The sequence below is a fragment of the Guillardia theta genome (genome assembly GCF_000315625.1).
Source record: "Guillardia theta CCMP2712 unplaced genomic scaffold GUITHscaffold_81, whole genome shotgun sequence".
Taxonomy (NCBI): Eukaryota; class Cryptophyceae; order Pyrenomonadales; family Geminigeraceae; genus Guillardia; species Guillardia theta.
The window spans coordinates 377,969-396,393 of record NW_005434593.1 but is presented as its reverse complement, the minus strand read 5'-3'; the positions used below and the strand labels follow the sequence as shown (position 1 = coordinate 396,393).

Below are 18,425 nucleotides of genomic sequence, written 5' to 3'. Positions count from 1 at the left end.
GATAGGCATATGTTGCTGCATGATGCCATTCACAAATATCTGAACATCACAATCCATCTCCTTGTCCATACTTGGACTGATACATGCAGAGCTAGATGCCTGTGAGAGTGATGTACAAAATGAACATGCAAGCTCTATCGAAGTCAAGAAGGCAAGACCGTACACGTGTACATAAGTCCCTCCAAGCAGAGGCCCTTTCGTCGGAAATATAGTTATGTTGAAGGATTGAAAAGGTTGCTCAGCGATTGTCGAGGAACACGTCACAAAATCTTGACCATTGTTGCTCACTGCCATGCTCGTTTCTTGTCCAATTATGGCTCGGGAAACACATGATATCTTTGTAGAGCTGTACCAGCTCGCTCTTATGATTTGTCCTGAAGAAAGCTTACAAGACAGGTCATCCGAGAAATAGAATCCATTTCCAAAGACTTGCAAAGATACGTCATCCTTTGAAAAAGTGAAATTCAAGCAACGCAATGGTGACAAAAACAGGAACTCCCACTTATCCACAAGTGGCTGCAAGTTTTCGACTAATGCAACAAATAGCGTTACACGGCTTGGGTAAACCTGTGGTGTGATACAGTTCAGACTAGAGCTCGTAAGTATCGATGCTGCAGAAGAGATATTTTCATCAAAAACGCATTGATATCCCTGATCCAACAATGGATACATGAATATTGCAACAAGATTGCCTCCATCCGATCCGCTAATTGTGGGGAAAACGTTATACAATTTTGGCCTTGAAACGAGAAGGAACGGTATGTCATTTCGAACATAAAATCCATCAATATCCAATGAAAAATATAGCGAGGATTGCTCTTCTCTCATGAGTTGAAATGCACATTGAATAAGCAATGAACTTATGAACTTTGCCTCAACAAACAAATTTTCTCGATTGAGAACGCACGAAAGTCTCTGTCCTTGCAAGAAGTTCCGTCCAACAATGGTAACTGCATAAATTTGGTTCATGGTATAACCAGCTGAAGGAAGCAGTCCCGTGATGACAGGTGACGCTGCAATGTTGAATTCAGATATCTCTCAATGCATATCAAGGTGCAGCACCTTGAAATTCAAATGGTGAGGTGCTTGAAGCAAAATCCACGTTGTTATTCTATCACAAAGCAACATTATCGGGGCCGAAATCTGAGAAATAGATGTACTTACTGACACGTATAGCTTGACAGACCCGAAGTTGTATGGAGTCAAACAGAGTATCCTGATGCACAATCAATCAGAGGAAGTCAAATGGACAAATAAAAACTTCGCACAAAGTACTCGAAACAAAGGTAGTTGAATTGCTGTCTGTTTCGCCAAATCTGCAAACCAGCGATGGGCTGTCTTGAAAGTTCAATCCTGTCACCGATACAGAACTTCCGCCTAACTCAGGTGCAGATTGTGGTGAAAAGAAGAATATCAAAATATTGCCTGCATAAAGCATCAATCAATTTTCAAGCATCGAGTGTACTACCGTAGGCTTTATAGTAAGTTGCAACCCCGATTTTTGATATCAGCAACTGGTCTAGAAGGATATCGATCTTGTAAAGTCCTTCATCCAGTACTGGGCTCAGACACGAAATCAAAGAAGATGACGAAATCGTGGCTTCGCTGATGTGTGTCAAGTTAAACGAACAACTGTACTTGGTGTTTCCCATGGTATAGAAACTGCCAACGATGCTCAATTCTGTTCCACCAGCAACTGGACCTCCAGAAGGTTGGATTTTCGAGATCTGTACAGCATCTGTTCAAGATGGTCAGGAAACTTCTTGAAATGTTTGGAGGCCTACCGAAGTAACAAAATGACAAACCATCTTGAGGTAGAAATTCAACATTGTTGTTTGAGCAATCCAGGCGAACGCAATCGGGTCCTTCATATGCATTCATGGAAGCAAGCGAATCCAGGCGAGTCCTGGGAGGCAATTTTGCCAAAGCCAGGGATTCATTGAAAACTGACGAGATCACATATGTTCCATCTATCCTACAGCGAAATGTGGTGAAATTTACAAAATTATTCCCAACAACGCTGATAAAGAAATTTCCTTCTTTCAATCCGATACTTGGAATCAAGCTCAGTGGGAGAGCAGAAAGGGAGTAGTGAAATTTCAACCCATTGTCTGTGTAGTCTACTCCGTTGTTACTGAACTCAACTTGCACCACGGGTTCTGATGACGGTGGCGATAAACAAACCACAAGGGAACTTGAAATCCACCATGCAGGCACTGCTCCAATCGCAAAAAAATCGCAAGAAATTCCAGGAGCGTTGAAAAAATTTGTACCCCTCAGCGTCACTTCAGTAGATCCAGTTAAAGGTCCAACACTCGGAAGGAATGAGGAGATACTTGCTAGAATGCAACCAGTCAGAATCTTTCGACTAGTCAATGAATTACCTGATGGTTGATAAGTGTAACGTATGCCTGAATCTGACCTAAAGCCCTGCCAGAGTCAACTGAAATCCCAACATCTACCACTTTTCCTCCTTCTAGACTTGCAGGAGAAATGCAAAGTACTTTGTTGGTGTTCAGAAACGAGGCTGATGTGGGCACAGAATTCCCGAATTGACAGAAGGTTGTTCCCTCCACAAACCCATCGCCCTACGTAATTGGTCATTTCGTCATTATTGCTACCAAAGACAAGAAGACCTCCAATGTTACAGTAGTGCCTCCGTTTTCTGGTCCTCTTGGAGGATAAATGGAAGAGATCACTATTGCAGAGTCTGTGCTGTTGAGCAGTAGTAGAACAAGAGCCTCCAACAAAATGTGGGCGATTCGCCCCATTTCTAGATGTAGTTGTACAAATCACGTCTCTACAGATCGAATTCCTGGTATAACCATGAAATGAATCCAATCTGCACATTGAAGTCAGTACCACGTCTCAGAGCAGACCTTATCTGCGTCTCCGTCTCATCGAGAGCATCATTTAAGCCGCCCAACCCCTTGTTCTCTCTGTCCCCTTATCCCTCTTTCTTCAATCCCTCGATCCCTACCTCTGTCCCTTTCTCTATCCCTCTATTCCACTAGTATCTATCCCTCTATTCCCCTCTCTATCCCTCGATCCCTCGATCCCTCTTTTCCCCTCTCTATCCCTCTATCCCTCTGACCCCCTCACTATCCCTCTATCCCTCTTTTCCCCTTTCTATCCCTCTATCCCTCTATCCCCCTCACTATCCCTCTATCCCTCGATCCCTACCTCTGTCCCTCTCTCTATCCCTCTATACCACTAGTATCTATCCCTCTATTCCCCTTTCTATCCCTCGATCCCTCTATTCCCCTTTCTATCCCTCTATCCCTCTATCCCCCTCTCTATCCCTCTATCCCTCTATCCCCCTCTCTATCCCTCTATCCCTCTATTCCCCTTTCTATCCCTCTATCCCTCTACCCCCCTCACTATCCCTCTATCCCTCTATCCCTCTACCCCCCTCTCTATCCCTCTTCCTCCTCTCAGGCTCTCACACTCATCCATCCTGTATTTTCATTTCTACACATTTCCCTCCATTTCTCCCGCTCTCGACAACAGGTGCAGGGGTGGTAGCAAGAGGGTGGGGTGGACCAAAAGTGTAGCGAGGGTAGTGGGGGTGGGGAAGAAGCTTTCAGTGCAAGATAGAAACAGTCGGTTACACATCAGGCCTAGGGGGTAGTAAGAGAACTGCTAGGGGTAGTAGGGTGACGACACTTGGGGGTGGGGTACTAAGCCACAAAAAAACATGAAAAACCGAGTCAAATTCTGCTAGGACGGCCACACCGGGTCGGGTCCGGTCTGTGGTGGCTGGCGGATCCGAGGCTCGGCGAACTTGGCAAGGAAACGGCAGCGCTGGATGGTCTCTCGGCCTCGCAAGACGGCTGACGTCTCAGGTGATCTGACTTGCAAACGCATCCGGTCAGTCCGACTTCGCTGCCATCGGCTGCCACACTGCGCGTGACACAGCACTGCGGCATACCAGCCTGTGCGATACTGAGCCGCCGGCCCGGCGCGCTGGAAGGGCCTAGTCGCCGTTCTCCGATCGGATGCTTCAAGATGCCATGCGGCTTACTAGCTGACTCCCAGTGAGGGCCGGTTTCACCTCGGAGTCACGCACATCCCGGGCGGCCGCACGGTGCTGGCCGGGCCTCCACCGGCCCAATGTCTCGGTGGCTACGGCACGGTGGCCCGGTCACGCCGTGACGGCCCGCCCGCGCACTGAACACCGCCGGTTCAGAGCCTGTCAATCCGATCAGGATGATCCGGGCGGATCAAATGATTGCGGCGGCCCACTGGGATGGCGGGCCGCCGCCGGTGCCGGGCCCCGGGCTCCTCAGTGTCCGATCGTCACTATACTCCGTTTAGCAAGTTCAGTCACCATTCACCACTACCCCCGCTGCTACCTTTATCCTGTACTACCCGCCCCCTTCATCCTTTGAATTGTAGTATAAGGACCCGGTACTCTCTATGACACCACGGCTGAAACGACCACCCACCCTGCCTTGAAGAGCGTTATTTCCTCGCCTGTCCTCTGGGAATGCTGATAATTCAGCCTCGCGCGCTCCTGTTGGATCAGCAACCCCTAATGCTCAAGAACCCAGCTCCTCCACGTGCTTCCAAAGTGTTCTTACAAAACAGAGCTTGTCAAGCTAGTCAAGCTCGCTCCTTATTACATGATTCTCTATACTCATGCTCATATGGTCTGCCAGTTTTCTTCCCCTGAATCATCAATTTGCTGTCCGTTGCATGTCTCTATATGTCCGTTCATGCTTTCATGCTGCCCACCTTTTCGTGTTCTCTTAGAATATCAGGGCTCATTTCTTTATCTCGAAATCGCTTTATACGATGGTTCACAGCCTTCTATCCTTCAGTTAAAAATGCTTAAAATTTCTTTGTCAATAACATTTCAGTCAGTGACTGACCTTTTCGTTTCCTTTCCCTAGAATGGCAAGAACAGCCTTACTGAATCTGGTCAAACGGCCCCTTGCCACCTCCGCGCAGCGCATTTTGACTTGCAGCAAAACGGATTTGCACAAGTTTGGTGGAGTTCGCTATTTCAGAACTTCTCTTCCTGTCAAAGCAAATGGTACTCGCATATTCTCTTTGCATTCCTCCATTTTCATTTTAGCACATGTAATGAAATCTCTTTGCAGACACGATCGGTCAGGTTTTAGAGCCTGACTCAAGCCGTGGAGTTCGTATCAACCCCGAAGCATATGAAGTAAATATCCTGAACGATTCCTTGGGAATCTGAGAATTTGACACGATCAAAACTTTCAGGCTGTGAAAGGAACTCCAAGGTCCAGTGAATATGACAGTATTAACGAGCAAGATCCACTCGGGCATCAATATGGAACCGGTGGAAACGATGACATCTTCGGAGAATGGTATTGACTTTTCTATTCTCGTCATTGATGTTCGAGCTCTTCTGATGACAACTCTTCTTTCTTTGGCATGTCTTTCAGGGGTCTGGATAAAGATGATTTTTGGCCGGCTGGACGGTGTCTCGCCATGACTGTTGGCGGTGTTGTTTGCTTCTGTATTTTGGCATTCTTGATTCAACTGAGACTTTTTTGTGCTCCGTGTGGTGTAGGCTTGAGCTTGTTTGGTGTCTTCTGGCAGTACTTGAAGTCCACGAACATTCAACCAGTTGCTGTGAGTGACGAATGTTTTGAGTATCGTCGAGATGATGTTGGATTTGTGCAGGCCCCGAGAGAGGGTGTTTGGAGCATGGAGTGATAAGGTTGTACATCACGGATGCTTTTCATTTTTGCTTTCCATTGTTGAGATCAGCGATGTTGTAGAGAAATACAGTGCGAACATAGTAGAGAAGTTCATGCCGTTCTTGTGATTGGATAGCCAACTGCAAAAATTGCACAGAAGCGTTTCATAGTTCAAATTCAGACGTCACGTTCGTCTCCCACTCCTAGTACCTGAGTTTTATTTACATCGCCTCCCTGTTTCCCTCTTTCTCGACGTCGTCTATGATGGACCGCGCATACAGTGCAGACTTCCTTGTACTACAGTTGATATGACCGTGCTCAGTCACTCTCGCCTCTCTACCGCTTCTGTCCTCCTACAGTTCTCACCCCCCCTCTCCTCTTACTCCTCCTCCTTCTCTCCCTTCCCGCTCCAAGTACAATCGTTCGCCTCACCAAGGGCGCCAAGGCGAGCATTGTCACATTTCTTGTCCCCTTGCAAGGTCCCTGGATCCGCCGGGTGTCCATAAAGGTGTCCGACCGACGGACATACCCATATTTACTTATTGTGTCTACTAGAAGATTATCGAGGTAGAGGCAAGGGGAGAGCACATATTGATGATGGAGGCGAGAAGGAGTCGCAAGGGGGGACAGCCTGAGGAGCATCAGGAGCAGCATGTGGAGAAGGGGAGGGGAGGAGGAGAGGGGAGGAGGAGAGGGGAGAGGAGAGAAGCTGAGATACCGTGTCAGGTAGGATTCTAATGGTGCCAGGGAGGAGTCGTGAGAGGGTCTGAGGTGTGATCGAGCCATGCTCTGACTCAGATTTCAGCAGGAATGCATCACGGGGTATAAAATGTCTTGAGTGACTAGCGCCGATGTTGGACATGATCAGACCAGCCGTCCAAGACCTCTCGATGGCGTTCACAGTGATGCTCCTGGCACTGCTCACTGGTGCAAGCGCTGTAGTGAACTCACCAGCTTTCTGCGTTCAGCAATCATGTCAGGCCGTTCCATTCAAGGGAACAGGATTTCTCTGTTCAGCTCCAAGGATTTCGTTATGCCGTAAGAAGGCAAGGGGCTTGCAGCATAGGATGTAAGTCCTTGTATCCCTCTCATTCCTTGACTTGCCTTTACAGACTGGCAAGTTCCTTCACTGAGATCCCATCCGGCATGAAGCTCTGGCAACTTCTGCCTCGACCAATACGAGAAAGATACAGCCTTGTTCGTGAGATCGGTCGCGGATCGTTCGGAACTGTCCTTCTTGCTGAGCATGTCAACCCGCATGAAAAGCCACGAGAAGTTGCGATCAAGCTTGTGCGGCCGAAGGAAAGTGTTGATATGTTAAAGATCACTTTGAGAGAACTGACAAAACAGGATAGGAGGGGGAGATGTCTCTACTATTACGAGAGGGGTTTGCGATGAAGCGCTTGAATTGTCCGAACATTGCGAGACTAATTGACTTCGGATGCATCGTAAGGACTTGAAGTTTTGGAACTCATACCCACGTTGAGTCACTTTCTGCATGTGCAGGCAGAGAATGGAGGGCTGGTGTACTTGATCCTCGAACACCTCAAGGGGAAGTCTGTGCATGATATCATCGTGGAGCGAGGTCCTATCTCTGTATCTGAGGCCTGCAGGTTTTTGAAAGCTGGCGAAATCCCCCTCCTCTGACAACTTGCGATGTGAAGGGTCGGGATCAACGTGTTGGATGCTCTCATAGATGTGCATGGCTCTGGGTTGATACACCGAGACATCAAACCGCAGAACATCATCAGAGTGGATGATGGCGAGGGAGGTTGGATATACAAGTTGATAGACTTTGGCACTGCTACTGGAGTCCTGGGAAGTGACCGAATAGGACTGCCCTCTTACATCTTTGACCCGGAGTACAATTCGATCTCGGAGTCAGGGACATCAACCGCCTTGCGGCAAGTGTTTGAATCGCTGGATCGTGACCGGAAAGGCTCTCTAGACTTCGATTCTGTGTACGATTGTCTGAACAGCTTGGGGCTTCAACCGGACCGTGGGCAAGTCGAATCTCTTGTAAAGAAATATGATATTGATGGGGACGGGAGCATCGGCTATGAGGAATTCGGGTCCATGTATGGCGAGCTGGTCGCTCTGACGTATGTCAACGGGGCTGAGGAGCACCTGGACAAACTCCGAGAGGTCTTCTTGTCTATCAGTCAAGGGCAAAGCTCTATTGGCTTGGAACAGATTTCAGAATGCTTCAAGATCCTGCACCGACAACCCTCCCTTCCTCGCCTCAAGGTTGTAACTGACGACTGCTTTGACCATGCTGATAATTTCCATTCCTCTTTGTTTTTAGAATCTCATGGAGAAATACGACAAGTAAGGAATTGAACGATACAACTTGTTCCCATGGGCACTAAATTTTGTGAATATGCAGGAACATGGATTGTCAGATTGACTTTAGTGAGTTCCTTCCCATGTACGGAGAGCTGGTAGCAATGCAGGACGCAATGATGTATGCTGGAACACATGGGTACATGCCTCCAGAACAGGTATCGCTACCTCATCGGTGGTAGGATTTGACCGGGGTTTCTCTGATTTTTTGGTCTTAGTATAACGAAGTTGCCATGACTCCGTCTAGTGACCTGTGGAGTGTTGGAGCCACTCTTTTCAAGTTGACTTCTGGGCAGCTTCCTTTCTCGGTGAAATTCCTTGACGAGCTTCGGTTACTGAGCGGTGGTCCAAAGGTGTCAGGAGGCTCATGGGGAAAGACGATGGTCGGAGACCTGAAGTTGAAAGCTCCAGACCTCAAAAGCATTGTTTTTAACATGTCTCCGCCCTTCGCCCAGGTTCAGGACAAGAGTGTCTTGCTGCTTTTATAGGATGATGGTGCCTGTTTAGGTGGTGGACAAGGCCTTACAGAAGCAAATTGACCGACGGTTGAGCGACCTCGTTCAGAGTTTGTTGCTGACACAGCGTCAGGTACACAAGTGCAAGCGACATGCGGGATGATCTTGCAAGGATCCTTTACGACCTCGGACCTTCTCTCGCAAGGCCATACATGCTGCCGGACACAACTCTCACAGGGGGGAGCAGGTCAATGGCCCTCTGATCTTGTCGCTGGCTCACCTCCGATGCAGGTTTCAGAAGTCCCATGGTGTCGCATGGGGAGGCAATGGTGGCATGATGGCATGACGCTATCACTCTCATTGCTGCTTCAGTTCCCATACAAGCGCAGCCCTAGCCTTGTCCTTGTCCCGATCTTGTTAGTATGCCAACGATCAAAGCAGCGCTGAAGATCTCCCCTGCGGCATGACGTGCTGCACAGTGCTTCTGATCTATCCGATCACTCCCACACTCTGATCGCTTGTACTGCTGGAGGTCCTGCATAGGAATTTTTTTGTTGAGAAGGCTCCTTGGAGGAGAACAGAGATGTAAGGGCTGTGTTGACATCGCAAGTTGGGGAGACATTTATTCATTAAAGATCCTCATAAGATTGAAGTCATTCTAGATACAAACAAGAAGCAGGAAAGGAGACATGTTGCAAGAGTCGTGAAGGAACCCAATGCACGTCTTGGTGATGAGTTGCACCTTCCAATCAGTGAGTCAGAAGAAGCATGTGTAGTCTTGCTGTCTCACATATTCCCGGTGCAACAGTAGTAAGTGAAAGTCTGATTGGTGAGAATGGAATATGCCTGACCGGTCTTGCCGTTGGAATCACATTGAATTCCGCTCAACACCTTGCAAGCAGCGTCAGAAAGTCCACCGATCTGATCCGACCTGTAACCCACCAGCAACGACCGATAGCAAGAACCTGTGGCAACGTCCCGCTGGATCGATGCGTTGCGCATCACAATCTTGAGACAGAAGCCACCTGTGCCCCAATCCTGCTCTTCCTTCAGCGAACTGCAATCATGCTCTATCAACCCTGTGGGATAGGTATCTAGTGACGGCCAAGAAGGCGGTACAGCTAGCGCATCAAGGTTAATCTTGTCTTGGAGAGCCACAGTCTTTGATGGCTGGTAGCACTTCAATCCGTGAACTGAAGCAAGTTTACACGAGCTGACAAGTAATGGCGCTTGACATGATCATCTCAGAACAGCTGCAGTGAGGCAAGCAGGTACAAAAAGAGACAACTTAAACTAGTCCTTGCGACAAGAGACAGAACACTCAAACACAGTCAGGCATGAGGAGCAGGTTCAAGGAGTCTTATCATTATCATCACTTCAGCTCTCATCACCTCCTCGTGCTCCCGTCGCCATCACGACGGCAACGACAAACGCCGCTGGCCCTCGCATTCGGAAACCAGTCTGACCGTTTCAAAAATCAAAAGTTTTAGTCAACTGCCAAGCGGCGAGGCGCCCCCGCCCGGCCGGGCCCCGCCCCCTGCGGCCCGGATCATCCTCGGATGCCGGCCAGGGCCACGGGTGATCGGATCCGCGTCGGATCGCATCAATTTTGTATAATTTATAATTGAGTTCTCCAAAATATTTGGAGAAGAAAAAAAGAAATTGAGTTATATTTGTACGAAAAAATCTGGAATCTGGAATCTGGGAGCCGGCGGGAAACGGCCCTAATTATTGAAAAGAGCTTCCGATTCCCGTGGGCGAGGGTAGTATCACCCAGGAGATTCTGGGAGATGGGGTGGGTGGTGCACTGTATTTTAAGTTTTACACGCCTTCCTATTGCCACACGCCAACGGACGAAAAGATTTGAAAACTAGGACAGCAGCCAGTGCCAGAGCAGCGGGATGCGAGGCGACGGAGGAGCAGGAGGAGGAGGAGGAGCTCTGATGCCTCTCAGTCCGAATCATGGACTAGCAGAGATGAGCTTGAAGGGGAAGACGAGAGGAGGAGAAGGATCAAGAGCTGGAGAAGAGAACCAGCCCCCTTCTCTCATGCGGGCCCCGAAGCCTGCCGCACAGATGCTGAAGAAGATGATGAGCGAGGTGATGTGTGCTCGAGGATGGCTCAAGGAAGTCTCTGCAGGATCTGCAGGGACGAACGGTCCGTATTTCTCTCCTTGCAGGGTGAAGGGAGGAAAGGATGCAGACGTGGTGAAGAATCACTCTATGTAAGCCGTACCTTGTTGTATTGAATGCTTTCTGAGATCGCCACAGTTACCAAGAGCTCATCAGCCCCAGCGAAGACTATGAAAGTCTCCTTGCACAGCCTCTGGGTCTCAAGAAGAACGAGCCGGCGAAGCAAGCAGCCTACGAGAAGACCATGTTGAGGAAGTTCAGGCAGGCAACGCAGGAGCTCTTGTCCAAGAGAAACAAGGTCGTCGAGCGCTTGTGCAAGGTGGACGATGAGTTTGCGATCAGAGAGAAGGCGTACAAAGACCAGGTGCTCCTTCCGATCCTTTGCGATCAGTCTGACGGCTCTCCAGGTGTCCTCCCTGACCTCGCAGCTCAAGAAGGAAAGGTCGCAAGAGGAGAAGCTCCGGGTCGCCAAGGAAGGAGCGATGGCAGACATTCAGACGCTTGTGGCGGACAGAGATGACCTTGCCAGCCGTTTGGAGGATGCGTGCAGGCAGATCACGGAAGAACAAGAGATGTTCGCCAACGAGAAGAAAGAAAGTGTAGCTAAGGTATTTGTGCTTTGCCCCAAAGTGTTTCCTCCTCCTCCTCCTCCTCCTCCTCCATTATCTCCTCCTCCTCCTCCTCCATTATCTCCTCCTCCTCCTCCTCCTCCTCCATTATCTCCTTCCCCTCGTCCCCTGTGTTTTGGATCAGGACTCTTACTTGCAACCCTGCAGATCACTCGGATCAGAAACGGGCTGTCGTTCATGACGTCTGACATCGATGAGATGATGGTATCCTTGCCCCTCCTCTGCAGCCACATGGAGGAGTTGCAAGAGTACTGGGCGGAGAAGAACAGGACGGAGTCGGAGAGGTTCTTGAGCCTGAGCGAGGAGAAGGACGAGGAGATCCAGCGGCTGCAAGTCAGGATCGAGCAGATGCAGTTCGAGCACAAAGAGGCACTGGAGGCCCTTGAGAGCACCCTGAGCGAGAAGAACGACGTGGTCACCATCCATGAGCAGACATCGCAGCAGCTGGCGGCCCTGCAGAAGAAGCTCGAGGAGAGAGAGCAGAGGGTCGAGATCCTGCAGGCCGAGCTCGATCACCTCAACCAGGCGCTGAGCTCAGACCTGCGGAGGAAGGACGAGGAGGTCTGCGAGCAGGCGGCAGCGTTGGCTGAGAAGGCCGAGCTGGTGAAGGAGCTGCAGTCTCAGCTGGCAGAGGCAGAGGCTTTGCATGCCTCATCATCCCAGCAGCTGCAGCAGCAGCTGAAGGAGAAGGTGGAGACGTTGGAGAGGCTGGAGGAGGAGCTTGCTCAGTACCGCTCGGAGGCGTCCAGCAACGACGTTGAGTTTCACAAGACCAAGGCAGAGCTGTCGGCCCTACTGCACAAGTGGCAGGAGGTAGAGGAGACGAACAGGACGCTGCAGGAGGAGCGCGACTCGTTGAAGCTGGCAGGGGAGGACCTGCAGGGTCAACTCGACGCCGCTCGGTCCTCCTTGGAGGCTGCTGAGGGAGAGCTGGAGGCTGCGAAGGAGGAGAGGGCAAGGATGCAGGAAGAGCTCGAGGAGATGGATGAGAAGATCCAGACGCTCTCGGAGCAGCTGCAGACATCCAACAAGGAGCTCTCAGCCTCAAAGGTCCTCCTCCTCCTCCTCCTCCTCCTCCTCTCTGCTGCTTCCCTGTTGTATCCTACCCACCACCTGCTCCTCGCATCTCAGTTTCCATCCGTCTCTCCTCCATCTCCTTCATCCGCACACCTGTCCTTGGCTCCTCTGACTATCTGCCGCAGGACGAGAACTCGCAGCTGCAGGAGCAGTCAACGAGGCTGCGGCAGGAGTTGGAGGGCCTGCAGGAGAGCAGCAAGCAGCTCGCTTCCACCATCGACGAGAAGACGAGTGCGATCGATGAGCTGAGAAACCAGCTGGAGTCAGCCAAGTCTTCCCTCCAGCACGAGCGCGAGACGAGCAACTACAAGATCTCCGACCTCTCCAAGGACCTCGACAGGGAGGTGGGAGAGAAGAGGACCATGCAAGTTCGCCTCGAGGCGCAGGACGAGAAGATCGGTGACATGAAGGCCCTGCTGGCCGTCTGCCAGTCCCAGCTGGAGTCCAGGACGGCGGAGGTGCAGAAGTTGGAGGCGAGAGCCCAGCAGAGAGACAAGGAGGTCGAGGACCTCCGGTCCCAGGTGCACATGAGCTGCTCCACCCGCGATGCGGCGTACGAGGAGAACCAGAGGAGGATCGCGACTCTAGAGTACGAGAAGGAGAGGATGGTGGAGGAAAAGCAGCAGCTGCTGGCCAGGGCCGCCGAGCTCGAGAGAAAGTGCAGCGAGCTGGAGGAGAAGATCTCGCAGGTCAACGAGGAGAGCAAGGACAAGCTCTCGAACATGAGGCTCGAGATGCAGGAGAGGGAGCGGAGGGTCTCCGAGCTGGAGTCCAGGCTGCAGGAGACTTGCCAGAGCAGGGACTCGAGCATGGAGGGCATGAAGGCGAAGATGTCGGAGATGGAGGCGGCGCTGGAGAAGGCGAGAGAGGAGAAGAGCTCGCTCTCTAGCAGGATCCAGTCCTACGAAGAGCAGCTGGCAAGCAGCAGGGCGCAGATCGAGCTCTGCCAACAGCAGCTGGAGGGCAGGAGGGCAGAGCTGGACAAGAGGAGCGCGGAGAGAGAGGAGACGAGGGCAGAGATGGCGAGGCTGACAGCTGAGAGGGACCTGAACCTGTCCCAGCTGAAGGAGATGCAGGCCCGGCTCGACGACAAGGACGCGCAGATCCGAGACGCGATGAAGACGGTGGCGCAGGCTCAGGACATGCAGGTGGGCCGAGCGAAGGAGCTGGCAGCTGAGCGAGACTCCCTCCTGGAGGACCTCAGCAGGTGAGCGTTCGGGGGATGAGGGGGAGGGGGAGGGGGAGGGGGAAGAGTCTGACAAGCACCGTGTAGGCTGAAGGAGGAGAGGACTCAGATGAAGCGAGACATGGACAAGCTCAAGACCTCTCTCTCAGAGCAGGAGGCGAAGGCACAGGAGCTCCAGTCTCAGCTCCAGAAGGCTCAGGTGGAGCTCGAGACCTCGAAGGTGGAGCAGGCAGAGTCGGCGAGCAAGCTGGAGGAGCTGGGGAGAGCGAAGGCGGACAGCATGGAGAAGCTTGCAGTGCTGGAGGCAGAGTTCCGCACGTACAAGACCGTCTGCAACACGCCCGCAAAGATCGCTGACCAGCTGAGCAAGCTCATGACCCTCGAGAGCGAGCGAGCCAGTGCCCAGAGCCGCATGCAGGCGGCGGAGGAGGACGCGGACGCGCAGAAGGCGCTGGTGACGTCGCTCAAGGAGCAGGTGCTGGACCTGAAGCAAAAGCTCGCCAAGGCCGAGGGGCTGCGGCGGCGGCTGCACAACGAGCTGCAGGAGCTGAAGGGGAACATCCGAGTGTTTGCGAGGGTCCGGCCGAGCTCGGAGAGGAGCGTGGTGGGAGTGGACGAGGAGCTGGGGACGGTGATGGTGCCGCACAACGGCCAGTCCAACGGCTTCCGGTTCGACCGGGTGTTCCCCGCCATGAGCTCGCAAGAGGACGTCTTCTCCGAAGTCTCTCAGTTTGTGCAGAGCGCGCTGGACGGGTACAACGTGTCGCTGTTCGCCTACGGCCAGACCGGGTCCGGGAAGACGCACACGATGTTCGGGTCAAGGGAGGACCAGGGCATCATCCCCAGGTCGATGGGTCAGATCCTGGGAGGGGTGGAGGGGATGCGAGAGAGCGGGTGGGAGTACCAGCTGGAGGCGTCGTTCCTCGAGATCTACCAGGAGCACGTCAGGGACCTGCTGTGTGCGGAGGAGGAGCGGGAGGGGAAGAAGTACACGATCACGCTGGGAGAGAACGGGCGGCACGACGTGTCGGACCTGATCTACAGGAGGGTGAGGACGATGGAGGACGTGGAGGAGATGATGGCGGAGGCGGAGAGGAACAAGAGCATCGCCAAGACGGACATGAACGAGCGATCCTCGAGGAGCCACACGGTCTTCTCCATGCGCATCACCGGCAGGAAGGCGGGAGTCGGGGGCCAGCAGCAGGCCCTGCACGGGACCCTCCACCTGGTGGACCTGGCGGGGTCGGAGAGGCTGGCCAAGTCGCACGCGACGGGGGAGAGGCTGAAGGAGACGCAGGCGATCAACAAGTCGCTCTCCGCCCTCTCCGACGTCTTCGTTGCCCTCTCCAAGAAGTCGCCGCACGTGCCCTACAGGAACTCGAAGCTCACCTTCCTCCTCCAGCCCTGCCTCTCCGGCGACGGCAAGGCGCTCCTCATCGCCAACTGCTCCCCCATCGAGACCTCCTCCCACGAGACCCTCTGCACCCTTCGCTTCGCCAGCATGGTCTCCTCCTGCGAGCTGGGAAAGGTGAGCTCGCGAGGAGGAGGAGGAGGAGGAGGAGGTGAGTGAAGTCACTGACCTGTCGAGCAGGCAATGCGCCATGTCTCCTGCACGGCAGAGGGAGCGGGTCAGATCTCCGCCTGCAACTCGGAGGAGTCCTTGTCCTCGCTGGCCTCGGAGGAGTCTGACTCCTCCGCCCTCTCCCTCTCCGCACTGGCCAGCAGCGTCCGCTCCTCCTCCCGTCGCCCCACGTCGGCCAAGAGCGAGACGGCTGCCGACAGGTCTCCTCCTCGTCCTCCTCCTCCTCGTCCTCCTCCTCGTCCTCCTCCTCCTCCTCCTCGTTGTTGCCTGTGCTGATTGTCGCTGCAGATCGATGATGAAGGACAAGAAGGTCGTTGGCCAACCGCAGCGGAAGCTTCCTTCGCGCGATGCGAGCAAGCGGTGAGGTAGAATGAGCGAGAGCACAAGAGGCTGAGAAGCATGTGATATACAACAAAGTAATTATCTGCAGAAACATGCTTCCCCTCCCCCCACTCCTCTTCTCCTCCTGCTCCTCGCTCCCTCGCGATCGTCCTGTCTCCATGTCCTCCCTCCATCTTCCTTTCCTTCCTTGTCGCCCGAGTCTCTAAGGCTAGCTCAAGCTTCTTCCCCTTGCCGCTCCTCCTAGCTGGGGAGCAGCTCGGCACTCGAGCGTCGGGCGTTAAGAATGCTTGAGGCGAGCAGGAGCAGAAATCTACTCCTTGGGGAGCACGCCTCGTAGCCCTTCGAACCTGGAGGAGACGGAAGACTCGAAGACTTGAGGGGCAAGGACGTCAGATCGTGACCAGTTGAGCACAAACTTACTGATCTCCTTCCTCTCTCCTCCTTCGCTCATCCTCGCCTCTGCCAGGAGGTGCCAGCCCAGCTCCTCCTCGAGCTCCTCCCATCTTCCTTTCTACGAGAGAATGACCGAGGACGAGGAGAGAAGCAAAGCGGAGATGGTGGTGGTGGAATAGGAGGAGAAGGAGATAGGAGGAAGAGGAAGACGAGGAGGAACAGGAGGAGGAGGAGGAAGAGAAGCAGGGGGTAGTGTAAGGGGGATGTGAGGATTTGAGCCTACCGAGACTCCCTGCCACAAAGGATCGACGACGTACTTGCCGCTCTTGTACGGCTCGATCTGATATGGAAAAATGTGCGCTTTCCCCATGTACAGGACCTGCCGCATGATTTCTTACTCTCTCCCTCCCTCCTCCTCCTCCTCCTCCTCCTCCTCCTCCTCACATCAAAGTCCTGCAGGAGCTTCGCAAGACCCCTGTAGGAGTAGGTGTAGGTGACCGGACTGCCTTCCCTTGCCTCCGAGTAGTGAGCGACGACCTGCAGCAGGGGATTGAGGAGGAGAAGAGAGGGGAGGAGAGGATAGGATGAGGGGAGGAGGAGAGGAGAGGAGAGGAGAGGAGAGGTGAGGAGAGGAGAGGAGAGGAGAGGAGAGGAGAGGAGAGGTGAGGTGAGGTGAGGAGAGGAGAGGAGAGGAGAGGAGAGGAGAGGAGAGGAGAGGAGAGAAGGAAGCAGGACCTCGTCCATCTTTGCGAAGCTCCACTGCCTTGTGTGGTTCAAGACCCAAAACAACTTGAAGCTGATCTTCGAGTAGACCATGAGCTGCCATGTCAACTCACATTCTTCAAGTGGAAGCTGCAGCAAGTTTGCAAGTTCAGATGTTCTGAACCTCACCTTCAGCTTTGATTCTTTCCCCATGTACTGCTTGATCTATGGAAGCGAGACAGGTCAGAGTCTTCGTCTTTCCTCCTCTTCTCTCCAACCTGGTCGATGATTCTCTCAGGATTAGGACTGTGATGAATCACTCCAAACGACCAAACCAGGTCATAGGTCTCAACAGGAACCTGCAGCCAATCTCAGCCCCATCCTCTTCCTCGCTTCCTCCGCCTCCGCCTCCTCCCTCTTTTCTCTACACTAACCACGGAGCTCAGCGACTCCGCGTTGGCAACATAGAATGTTGCTCTGTCCTCCAACCCCAAGATCTTGAAGCGTTTCTGACATAACTCCCTGTTGCTTCCATCAGCAATCAAACCTATCTTGCTATATCAGCACAAACATGCTCTTCGGCGACAACTCTACAACAGTAATCTTGGCACCAGCCTTCGCAAAACTGACAGACCATGACATCAACTTCGTTTCACTCCTGCACTCCCATGTTCGATGCTCACCTTGTCGCTGTCGTGCAGATTCCTCCGCCAATCTCAAGCACCTTTCATGATTCTCACTTCGTCGTCCACGAGTAGAACAGGTTGCATCACCCTCTTTCCCTTCCACTTGTCGAACTCCGCGAACACGGGGATGTGATATTCCTGCACATCAGATTAGAGGAGGAAGCGATGGAATCTGCAGCCTCTACCACAAAGTACTTCCTCCTCGTCACTTCTTCCCAGTGCTATCAATCGATCCAGGTCAATCCCAGCGACGCTACTCCTCTCTTTCACCTCCTTGGACCCGAACTCGATGCCTGGAAACTTCCAACCAGAGTTGCAGGGTCGCTCATCCCAGTACTTGCGAACCTGGTAGCAATATGAGCCTGCAGGTCTTTCCTCCTCCTCCTCCTCCTCCTCCTCCTCCTCCTCCTCCTCCTCCTCCTCCTCCTCCTCCTCCTCCTCCTCCTCTTTCCTCTTCAGTGGACACTTTTCGAAATGCCTCCGCGTCCTCAGCCTCGGAGAATCCGCTGCAGGGCAGGGATGAGCGTTCAGAGCGGTTCCATGCTCGTCACAAAGACCTTGTCTTCGTGAACAGCCTCGAGAACTCTTGGAGGTCTCCTCGCCTCCCCCTGCATCGCAACTGAATCTCTACTATGCTATCTCAGAACGAATGCTCTACCTCCCGACCTCGATCAGCCATGCCGTCGCTATGGCCGATGCGAGGGCGCAGATGGCATACGGGATGAGACTTCCGATGAGATCTGAGACACGTCAGCACCCAGCAAGAGATCCGCTCCTCACATCAGGGACATGTACCACTACGATTACAGAGGTTTTCATGAACTGGGATTCACGGATATCATGCAAAGATCGGTCCAATATGCAAGTGAATGTACGAAGAGAAGAAGAATTTTTCACTAAGAAGACAAAGAACAAAGAAGAGACGAGGAGAGCTGGTGAACACATTCGCTGTCACGCATACAGACAACCAGGCATCGCTCAGTGACAGCGACCGATAGTGACAAGGAGGCGAGGCTACGGAGCAGGAGAGCGGGGGTACAGCCTGGGACGAGAGAGGGTGGAGATATGGTAGCAAGGAGGACGGAGAAGACTGAGAGGGTCTCGTGCATGCTCTCCTCCTCCTCCTCTCACCCATCGTCGCTGATCCCTCCCGCTTCTCCCGCTCCGCCATCACTATCGCCTACAACCGTCCCCTCATCCCCGTTTCCAAGATCATCCCCCTC

General features: G+C 52.8%; 4 protein-coding genes across 4 annotated transcripts; 3 read left to right on the top strand and 1 right to left on the bottom strand.

Annotated features, from left to right (window-relative positions):
• Positions 1-4,893: 4,893 nt before the first annotated feature.
• On the top strand, positions 4,894-5,819 carry GUITHDRAFT_154635 (hypothetical protein; the record flags this gene model as incomplete). Its single annotated transcript, XM_005825756.1, has 6 exons — positions 4,894-5,038; positions 5,106-5,173; positions 5,233-5,339; positions 5,418-5,476; positions 5,546-5,607; positions 5,659-5,819. The coding sequence occupies 6 exons, from the start codon at positions 4,897-4,899 to the stop codon at positions 5,689-5,691; spliced, it is 471 nt and encodes a 156-aa protein (XP_005825813.1). The 3' UTR covers positions 5,692-5,819.
• A 1,755-nt stretch (positions 5,820-7,574) lies between these two features.
• On the top strand, positions 7,575-7,745 carry GUITHDRAFT_55550 (hypothetical protein; the record flags this gene model as incomplete). The annotated part of the gene is made up of 1 exon (XM_005825755.1): positions 7,575-7,745. A coding segment is annotated over one exon (171 nt), but the record flags the coding sequence as incomplete, so codon positions are not given.
• A 3,837-nt stretch (positions 7,746-11,582) lies between these two features.
• On the top strand, positions 11,583-15,067 carry GUITHDRAFT_76865 (hypothetical protein; the record flags this gene model as incomplete). Its single annotated transcript, XM_005825754.1, has 3 exons — positions 11,583-12,136; positions 12,508-12,832; positions 13,868-15,067. The coding sequence occupies 3 exons, from the start codon at positions 11,583-11,585 to the stop codon at positions 15,065-15,067; spliced, it is 2,079 nt and encodes a 692-aa protein (XP_005825811.1).
• Positions 15,068-15,731: 664 nt separating this feature from the next.
• GUITHDRAFT_115158 (hypothetical protein) lies at positions 15,732-18,373 on the bottom strand (the record flags this gene model as incomplete). The annotated part of the gene is made up of 16 exons (XM_005825753.1): positions 15,732-15,793; positions 15,842-15,932; positions 16,098-16,193; positions 16,259-16,351; positions 16,550-16,633; positions 16,706-16,741; positions 16,795-16,875; positions 16,951-17,038; positions 17,088-17,141; positions 17,200-17,240; positions 17,290-17,340; positions 17,398-17,547; positions 17,669-17,708; positions 17,760-17,810; positions 17,861-17,942; positions 18,334-18,373. 16 exons carry the CDS (start codon positions 18,371-18,373, stop codon positions 15,732-15,734), a joined length of 1,140 nt encoding a protein of 379 aa, XP_005825810.1.
• Between the last annotated feature and the right edge of the window lie 52 nt (positions 18,374-18,425).